At 41.0% G+C, this 10,903-nt stretch overlaps 1 protein-coding gene across 1 annotated transcript in view; it reads left to right on the plus strand.

The window, feature by feature from the left end:
• LOC122791273 overlaps positions 1–10,431 on the plus strand; it is a 43,752-nt gene extending 33,321 nt beyond the window's left edge. Inside the window, exon 3 of the mRNA XM_044058945.1 lies at positions 9,191–10,431. Coding sequence (XP_043914880.1) covers positions 9,191–9,622 — 432 coding nt within the window. The 3' untranslated portion in view covers positions 9,623–10,431. The remainder of the gene's footprint in view (positions 1–9,190) is intronic.
• The last annotated feature ends 472 nt before the right edge of the window (positions 10,432–10,903 follow it).

The raw sequence follows: 10,903 nt of genomic DNA on the forward strand, positions 1-10,903 counted from the left end.
CCAAAGTAGCAAGTGATATAAAATCATCATATGCTCCTCTTCCAAAACATCAAAGTACTCAGTGGTGTTCTATCTAAGATAGGGAGAGGATTATTGCATCATGATAAAAGGCAGCATATATATATATATATATATATATATATATATATATATATATATATATATATATATATATGGTTCTACCTGACATAGCGAAACCACACAACACCGACAACCACATCACCGATACCACATATTCGACAGTCCATAAACACGAAACCACACATAACCGACAACGAAATAACCGACGGTACACAAACACGAAACCCCATACACTGCACACACCACAATAACAATTATTAAAAACAAAACACATCCCCATTCCACAAACCACACACACAACACAAGCACACCAAAATCCTTACAAGCCCACACTAAACCTTACCCTAACCCTAAGGTCCGTCACTATCGCACACTTACCTACCCGCCTCCTAACCCTAACTCACTTAACCCGCCTATCGCCCTAACCCTAACTCACTTAACCCACCCCTATCGCCTCCCTAACCCTAACTCACTTAACCCACCCCTATCGCCTCCTAACCCTAACTCACTTAACCCACCCCTATCGCTCCCTAACCCTAACTCACTTAACCCACCCCTATCCCCACAGACCGTCAATCTCCACACTTACCTGCCTCGCACCCTAACGTCCGTCACTACCAAGATACTCACACAGCCTTTCCCATGTCGGCATCCTCGGCGCTGGTGTTGTCATCCGTCGTGTCGGTCTTCTGCATTGTCGATGTTCTGCCACTCGCGATTCGTCGGTCTTCTTCTGTTGATCTTCTGAGTCTCAATTCCGCTGTCGGTCTTCTGCGCTGTCGACGAAGTCAGGTAGAACCATATATATATATATCTATATATATATATATATCTATATCTATATATAAAACAATCAGGTAAAGGGGAACAAGACAAAAATGAATAGTATATACCATTTCCCACAGTCCAGGATTAAAGTTTTCTGAACTGATGGCTATGATGGAAAAACATCTTTGAGCTGATATAGTGACTGTCACAAGCACTGCACATATGAAGAAACACAAGTGGGACATAAGCATGGAAAAATTCATCTTTTGTACTGTAGATGGTTCTAGATTGTTGAACAATAGAAAATTTTAACATATGCAAAATCTGAGAATATGTTTGAGTATACTTTTCATCACATTGCTGGCCAAGATGGGGCAGCAGTTAGCGTTGTTACCTCATAGCAAGAGGTTCTCCTTTTCGATTCTCAGCAGGAGCATCTTCAGTGCAGAATCTGGGTGTCCTCCCTGTGGTTGAGTGAGTTTTAAAAGACATGAAGGTAGGTGCATGTGTGTGCCTTCCGTGAAGGTCAGGTACCAGGCTGGCAATTTAACACTGTAAAAAGTCTACTGCCAGTCAATCTGCGGACTGGTGATATGCTGTAGCAACCCCTAACATGAGAAGCTGAAAGACATTGCATACTTTTCATCACATTGCAGTTTTATAAAATCACAAATGATTGAAAAATACATTGAAACACACCATCAAAACCACATTTCATTGACTCACGTTTCATAGAAATTGTTGCATATAACAATAGTCATCCAAAATATTTTTTTGCAGGGGACAAACCTCCCTGCACCCCCCCCCCCCCCACATGGGAGGGCTTTGCCCTCCACAATGGCAATGTGAACAACTGCACAGCAGCCTCTGCAGAACAGGGGAACATAAAACAACCAGGTAGTGTGAGTAACTGCACAGCAGCCTCTGCAGAACAGGGGAACATAATACAACCAGGCAGTGTGAGTAACTGCATGGCAGCCACTGCAGAAGAGAGAAAACATAATACAACCAGGCAGTGCGAGCAACTGCATGGCAGCCTCCGCAGAACAGGGGAACATAGTACAATCAGGCAGTGTGAGTAACTCATGGCAGCCTCTGGAAAACAGGGAGAACATAATACAACCAGGCAGTGTGAGCAACTGCACAGCAGCCTCTGCAGAACAGGGAGAACATAATACAACCAGGCAGTGTGAGTAACTGCACAGCAGCCTCTGCAGAACAGGGAGAACATAATACAACCAGGCAGTGTGAGCAACTGCACAGCAGCCTCTGCAGAACAGGGGAACATAATACAACCAGGCAGTGTGAGTAACTGCACAGCAGCCTCTGCAGAACAGGGGAACATAATATAACCAGGCAGTGTGAGTAACTGCGCAGCAGCCTATGCAGAACAGGGAAGCATAATACAACCAGGCAGTGTGAGTAACTGCACAGCAGCCTATGCAGAACAGGGGAGCATAATACAACTAAGCAGTGTGAGTAACTGCACAGCAGCCTCTGCTGAACAGGGGAACATAATACAACCAGGCAGTGTGAGTAACTGCACAGCAGCCTCTGCAGAACAGGGAGAACATAATACAACCAGGCAGTGTGACCAACTGCACAGCAGCCTCTGCAAAATAGGGGAGCATAATATATCCAGGCAGTGTGAGTAACTGCACAGAAGCCTATGCAGAACAGGGGAGCATAATACAACCAGGCAGTGTGAGTAACTGAATGGCAGCCTCTGCAAAACAGAGAGAACATTATACCACCAGGCAGTGTGAGCTAATGCACAGCAGCTTCTGCAGAACGGGGAACTTAATACAACCAGGCAGTGTGTGTAACTGCACAGCAGCCTCTGTCGTACAGGGAATATATTATACAAGGCTCACTCAACATACAACATACAAGGTAGAGCGAGATAATTAATAAACCTCCCACTTGTGCATGATGTGGTTTATGTTGTACTGTTTCAGACTGGTACCGCCTCTAATCTTTTTCAGCTTGTTCCTGTCAGACTGGTACTGCCCTCATCATTTTCAACTTGTTCCACTCACACTGATACTGCTCCTCCTCAACTTCAGCTTGTTCCTGTCAGACTGGTACTGCCCCTGTATATATATATATATATATATATATATATATATATATATATATATATATATATATATATACATATAAATATAGACACACACACACACGCACACACACACACACACACACACACACACACACACACACACACACACACACACACACACACACACATATATATATATGTCAGCTGTTTTTGGAGCTCATCGTGCCCCTGTCTGGGATTACTGCTGCAGTTTAGGTGCCACCAGTGTCCTTTCAGGAGTAGTTTTTTTACGGACATAGGACAGTTGTTCCACATCATCAATAGTGCTGAATCTTTGTGGATTATGCCCTAAATCTTCCCCTTACTAATGGGTATACCTCTTAACCTCTGGATATCAGGACTAAGACCCAAAACTAAGGACTGGTTTTAAATATTGCTGCTACAAAATTAGTACGTTGCTAAAATAACAGGATTATATGCATATGCATTTTTCTGAAGGATATGAAGCCTGAAATTCAATTGTCTGCCATTATTTAGTGACGTCAGTCTTCAGAGATTTGTCAGAAAACCACTAATTTTATGAGGGACAGACCAGAAAAATGTGAGGCGAAAATCTGGACAGTTGAGAGGTAGGCTGATGAATAAGGCTGCCAGGTGAGCATGCATACAAGTGAGAAGCCACCCTTACCTGCACAGCAGTGCATGCCTTACTTTCTCTGTCTACCTCAAAAACATGATAATGCTTTTCTGATTGATCCTTCTCACCACTGGGGACTATGACATCAGGCATCCTCAGCACACCCTCACACCCCTCCTTCCTGAGACATGACATCAGGCATCCCCAGCACATCCTCACACCCCTCCTTCCTGAGAGAACTGTGCAGGCATATACCTCCCATTAGGCTCCTCGTGTGTCTCAATTAATACCTCTCAGCCTTTTTTAGAATTCTCAATGTTTGTTGTCTTTCAGCTTTTTCCCGGTTAGGGGTCGCCACAGCAGAACTCCGGTCCGCTAATGATTGGCAGTTGTTTTTTTTATGGTGTCGAGTTGCCAGCTCGACGCCCAACCTTCAACAAAGGCATGCCCATTCAACGAATGTCTTTCAAATGCCCACTCAACCATGGGGAGGACATGTAGACTCCACACAGAAGGCACTCCCAACCCAAGCCGAGAATCGAACGGGAGAACCTCTTGCTGTGAGGCAACAACGCTACCGCTGCACCACCGCAGAAGTTTTTTTTTTTTTAAATTCTCAATAAAACCAAAAATTAATGGGTGGTCAAAAGCCTAAAATCAGAGACAATTTAAATTGTTTCTGTAATTCACTTAAAAAGTTAATAGAATAATGGGTTTTGCATCAATATGCATTTTCTGAACAATATGAAGTATGACCCCCTCCCCGACCACTTTACTCATATGTGCCAACCCTAACTGTAAGCCTAACTCTACAGATTACATTAGTAAAAACCCTTTCCCTAACAGTATCACTACCAAGATGACACTTTATCTCAGTTTTATAGTTTTGTTTTACCGATAAAGGGCTTTTTTAGTGGGAGAGAAGTATTCAATGTTTTGCCATTTTACTTCAAGAATTTTACTATGTTGAACAGCACTGTGGGCTTGGAATTAACACCATTACCTTGTAGACCCCCTTCAATCGGTCCAGGGTTTAATGCTGATCTCCATTCCCTACATTTCTGTAGTCTGCAGATTTCCCATTGTGTATAAATTGGTTTTCTCCTGCCACTCCATTTTCTTTCTATCTTCTAACAGCATATTGCTTAAATGGCTACTCTGAACTGTCAGTGCATTGCATTTACCCCTGGGTCGTGCCTGAAAATGATCAAAATGGATCAGTTCATTTACCCAGATAAAACAAAAAGAATAATAAATAAGTGATAGATTCATACTTGTATCTTAGCCTCAACACATCCACATTTTTAATTTCTTGACTAAAAGCTTTCCTTTATTCCTCCTATTTTCACACCTCCCCAACAAATCATAAAACAAAAGTGCACTTACTAATCACACATATGCAACTGTGTGAGAGATTGGTGAGAGAGTGAGTGAGTAAATACATGTATAAAAGCAGAAGCGACTGTGTGTGAGAGATCAGAGAGACAGAGTGAGTGACTGCATGTATGAAAGCTGACGAGATTGTGTGTATGAGAGATTGGAGAGAGAAAGAGTGAGTGAATGCATGTAGGAAAGCTGAAGAGACAAGAAAGAATGTACAATCTGATGCAAACTGACTGAGTGAATGTGGAGCAAGTGTTGCCATTTTAGCGATTTGACTTGTTTGGTTTGACTTATTCTCAGGATAGGGGAGAGAGGGAATTTATTCCTATCTTCCTTTTTAAAACTCTGAAAGCTCTAAAAACACAAGGTATGTTTCTACAGGGGGGAAACAGAAAGTGCAACATATGAAAATTGAATTGTTCATACTGTACTGTACTTCTTCAGTGTTTTTTTTTTCTGTTCACTTGAGAGTTCCGGTTAACTATCTTTCTATTTAGGTACAACACATTTTAAGGAGTTGCTTTTTCATTGATTCACAAATTAATGAAAAAAATTATTGAAAACACATTTCATTGAAAGCTCGTTTAGATGAATTTCAATTCATAGAAAAGTGTAGAAGGCAATAGCAAATCATGGAAGGAGAGGTTTGAAATATTTAAATTGTAGGAATTACAATTTAAGTTAGCCAAGCACAACAGTACACCCTCATGTTGTACCCTCATCTCTGCAAGTTTGTGTTTGTACACCAGTTGTGATTCACTGTGTGTGGCATTTTGTTTTCTTTCTTCACAGTTGTGAGACTATGAAATTTCTATACTTAAGTAAGAAGGATGTGGCCTGATAGTATTATGTTCCCCTGTTCTGCAGAGGCTGCCATATAGTTACTCACGCTGCCTGGTCGTATTATATTCTCCCTATTCTGCAGAGGCTGTTGTGCAGTTACTCATACTGCCAGGTTGTATTATGTTGTTCTGTTTTGCAGCGGCTGCTTTGCAGTTCCTCACACTGCCTGGTTGTATCATGTTCTCCCTGTTCTGCCGAGGCTGCTGTGCATTTGCTCACATTGTCTGGTTGTATTATCTTCTCCCTTTTCTGCAGAGGCTGGTGTGCAGTTTACTCACACTGCCTGGTTGTATTATGTTCCCCTGTTCTGCAAAGGCTGCTGTGCAGTTGCTCACATTGCCTGTTTGTATTATGTTCCCCTGTTCTGCAAAGGCTGCTGTGCAGCTACTCGCACTGCCTGGTTGTATTATGTTTTCTCTCTTCTGCAGTGGCTGCCATGCAGTTACTCACACTACCTGGTTGTATTATTTTCTCCCTGTTCTGCAGAGGCTGTTGTGCAGTTACTCACACTGCCTAGTTGTATTATGCTCCCCAGTTCTGCAGAGGCTGCTGTGCAGTTACTCACACTGCCTGTTTGTATTATGTTCCCCTGTTCTGCAGAGGCTGCTGTGCAGTTGCTCACAATGCCTGGTTGTATTATGTTCTCCCTGTTTTCCAGAGGCTGCCATGCAGTTACTCACACTGCCTGATTGTATTATAGTCTTCCTGTTCTGCAGAGGCTGCTGTGCCCTAACTCACACTGCCTGCTTGTATTATGCTCCCCTGTTCTGCAGACACTGCTATGCAGTTCCTCACATTGCCTAGTTGTATTATGTTCTCCCTCTTCTGCAGAGGCTGCTGTGCAGTTACTCACACTGCCTGGTTGTATTATAGTCTCCTTGTTCTGCAGAGGCTGCTGTGCAGTTGCTCACACTGCCTGGTTATATTATGTTCTCCCTGTTCTGCAGAGGTTGCTGTGCATTTTCTCACTCTGCCTGGTTGTATTATTTTCTACCTGTTTTGCAGAGGCTTCTGTGCACTTACTCACACTGCCTGGTTGTATTATGGTCTCCCTGTTCTGCAGAGGCTGCTGTACAGTTACTCACACTGCCTGGTTGTATTATGTTCCCCTGTTCTGCAGAGGCTGCTGTGCAGTTACTCACACTGCCTGGTTGTATTATGTTCCCCTGTTCTGCAGTGGCTGCTGTGCAGTTGCTCACACTGTCTGGTTGTATTATGTTCCCCTGTTCTGCAGAGGCTGCTGTGCAGTTGCTCACACTGCCTGGCTGTATTATATTCTCCCTGTTCTGCAGAGGCTGCTGTGCAGTTGCAGTTGTTCACACTGCTGGGGTGTTTGGGAGATGATGTTCCAGCTGCTCATGCAGTGAATGGCATACTCTCCAAAGTATCTTTGTATTACGGAACATGAGGCTTCTGTAACCCCAATATTTGTTTGTAGCATTTGTTACTCTGCTGCTAATAACTTACAAGAAAAAATAATTTGGGTAAAAGTTCCTACCACTCAAGCTAAAACGTTTGAATCTGTACCAGTCATGCATATCTACTATGTGGCATATTTCCATTAATTTTCTATCAAGGATACTGTGTATGTATGTATGTGTGTGTGTGTGTGTGTGTGTGTGTGTGTGTGTGTGTGTGCATTTGTGTGTATGTATGTGTCAGTGGGTATGTGTGTATTTGTGTGGTTGCTTTTAAGATTCTCAGTTGTCCTCCCAAAATGTAGAGCCTTTCCCTATAAATTGCTACTGCCAGTCTCTGTTCTTCAGGATTAAATCCCTGTGCAATCAAAACACCAGGAATTTTCATAAATTGGACTAATATAAATCAATAGCTACAGTTTAGAGCAGCTGTATAAAGCATTTTATATATGGTCTTAATATCTCTTCATCTGTATTGCATTCACTTCAGAGTTATGAATCCCAAAAAAGGGAGCAATGCAAACAACATTCCTTCACCTTGGCTTTTCAGTAAAATCATCTGTTTGGTTTGCTTAGCCTCATGAATATATGTCACCTTCTTCAAGTTATACAAGCATTGGCATTAAAGCTGAAATGTAAACAGATGGATTTTTCTTGGGGAATGCATACTTTTTATTGATTTAATCCTCAATTGTTAACCAGGTAAGTGGGCTTTTTTGGTGCTATGCAGGTGTCACCAGCTCCTGTCCTTGTGCCCTTGGTCTTCTATACCCACCTTAGCCTCCCGAGGGCTTTCCCAACTCATGTCCTGAGTTGGTGAGGAGACAGGGGACTGTAGTCTGGTATCATACTGTTGTTGGAGGGTGTTTCCTTCTAATGCCCCAGGTTAACTTCCTTTTATGCACTCTTTTTAAATGTCCATGAACAGACATACAATGGGGATGTGCTGGCATAAAGTCTTGTTGTGAACTAAGCAAATGTCCACCAATTTTTTTCCTTAAGGACATCCCCCTTGCATCCCTGGCTTACACCAAGGATTGAGTGTGAGGTGTGTCCAGGTTTGTGACCTCAAACCCAAGGATGGGCAAGCATCATTCACTGCTAACACCTCAGACATCCGAGACACTAATCACACCCTGGTAACCTGGGCCATAGTTAGGGCTTTATCCCTCTATACCACAACATTGGCACATTGTTAACCAGGTTATTATGCTGTTCCATTGGTTCTTATCAGGTGTGACTAGGCCACAAGGGTGAAGCAAAGTACAACATAAATACATATGAGTGCATGAAGACACACACACACACACACACTCACACACATATATCTATGTATACATGTATATATGTGTATATATATATATATACATATATATATATATATATATATATATATATATATATATATATCTATAGGATGTTTGCTCGAGTGAGTAAACGTCTGAATCCATCATAACTGAACACACTTTAACAAAAGCGCTTTTATCGAAAAAGCGCTTTCGTTAAAGCGCTTTACAAAAAATATAAATAAAACACTGCATTTACATTTGACCCCCACATACCCCCTACTTTAATATTCTCCCTCCGAGACTGCACTGCAGTGGGGAAAAGAGAAATTTCCCCTTACCCACACCATAGTACAGCCTCGGCAACAGGCATACTTACGCAAAAGTGCTTCTTCAGGGAAAAGCACATTCGTGTAAGTATGCCCAGCTGTTTGGGTTTCAATCATTTGCTCACTTGAGCAAATGTCCTAGATCCATATATATATATATATATATATATATATATATATATATATATATATATATATATATATATATATATATACTGAAGTTAGGGTATCATTATTTTCATATATCTCAACATCACTTTATTTCTTCTGTCCTTTAAAACTGATACTGTAGCCTTGTAATTTGGGAAAGGAATTTAAAGCTAATAAAGCCAGGTAAAAGTAGTAGAAATGCATGACAGATCTTGTATTTTTCTCCTTTGCAGAATGCTTCCTTGGGGATACTGGCGCTTTTTGCGAATAATTGTGTTCCAGTGTCATTCAAAACCGATTTGGGACACTTCTGGAGTGTTGTTCAGAATGGAGATGCCCACACAATTGAAGCACCAGATTCAGCCATGACACCTTCTGCCGAATTCCTCATGGAAAAAACTCCATGTGGAAAGATCCTTCTGAAAACTCCACAGAACATGTACCTGAGTCGTATTAACCGTGGAATTGACTTTATAGAAGCTGCTAAAGCTACTGCAGATGTCTATTGCCAGTATACAGTTAGTCATTCCTATAAGATGGTTCTTCAAGCTGACAATGGCAAATACTTGAGCCGAATCCGCCGTGGTTCTACGGATAACATTGAGGCAGCAAAGCAAGATATTGATGTGTTTTGCCAATTTGATGTGGTCCCATACAGTGGTTAATCAGTCTGATAGATGTCAGTTTACTTGTCTTAGTTCTTGTGCCAGAGAGAAGTTATTAATTGTTTAACCCCAAAATTTATTTTGCTTTTTTTTTTGTATGTCTGAACTTCAACAGACTAGACTCTACAATATGTAAAATGGGTCATGCCAGTGTTTACATTGCCATATTGAAGCACACTGAGAGAAAAAAAAAGTTTTGATGCTTGGGATGAGGGTTTCTACTTTAGTACTTGTAACAATGACACTGTATTATTTCTGGTTCATATATTTAAAATTTTGGTACAAGCGGATTTTTACTATTGTACAGCAACCACATAAAGCAAAGCACAACATTTATTTTAGGATATATTACCAGACCTGAATTCCTAAGTAATCACCACCACTGCTATACCAATTGCCTTTTGGTGTTATGACTGTGATTTATCTGCCTTTGTCATAATTCCAGTCTTTAAAATATGACTTTTACTCACTCAGGCAACTTGATGCAATACAGTCCAGCATGCAAACCAAATGGAATTTGTATTTAGCACGTGGGCAGTAAGTCTTGGTTCAAATCTGTGAGAGGTCATTTCATCACAAAACTACAAACATTTGTCTTGACACCACATCATTTTTCCCAGGGCATCTTTATTTAATGCAGGGCTTAAACACGCACCTTAAAAATATTACAGTCAGACAACCAGTTCTTATCAGGTTTAATTTTTCTTACTGAACTGTAATGCACACAGAACTGCCCTCTCATGCTTTGTTTTCAAGGTAAAGCCAATTTATTCTGACTACTGAACAAAAATAAAGTGGTTACAATGGGACATTTGGTTGTAATTCATGTTTTTTTTAAGAACCGCTGCTTAGTTTGCATTTCATGCTTACTAATCACATTTTTTCCAGATGTATTTATGAAAACTGCAAGTTTAAAAAAAAAAAAAAAGAATCCAGTACAACTTTCCTGATCCAAACAACACCTGAGTTCAGGTCTGGTTAAGATATGAATAATTACACCTGAAACATTATTACAGAAATATTCTGTAAGTTTGGCTAGTTGCAAATGAAAACTTCTGACTGGTTACATTTTAAGCATTTCCTAACAAATGAAATGCATTCCAGTGTGCAAAGTTTCTTGGAACCCAAGACCTTAAAGCAGGTAATATGATCTTTGCATTCATTTGGCTGAAGAAAACAGATGTCTGGAAAAACATTTAATATTACTGAAAATATGATACCATACTCAGTCTGCTGTTACAGTAAGTGTCTTGACTTGAAAATAATGTGTTTAGTCTCGGA

The sequence above is a fragment of the Protopterus annectens genome, chromosome 17.part0 (assembly GCF_019279795.1).
Source record: "Protopterus annectens isolate FY-2018-M chromosome 17.part0, PAN1.0, whole genome shotgun sequence".
NCBI classification, from domain to species: Eukaryota; Metazoa; Chordata; order Ceratodontiformes; family Protopteridae; genus Protopterus; species Protopterus annectens.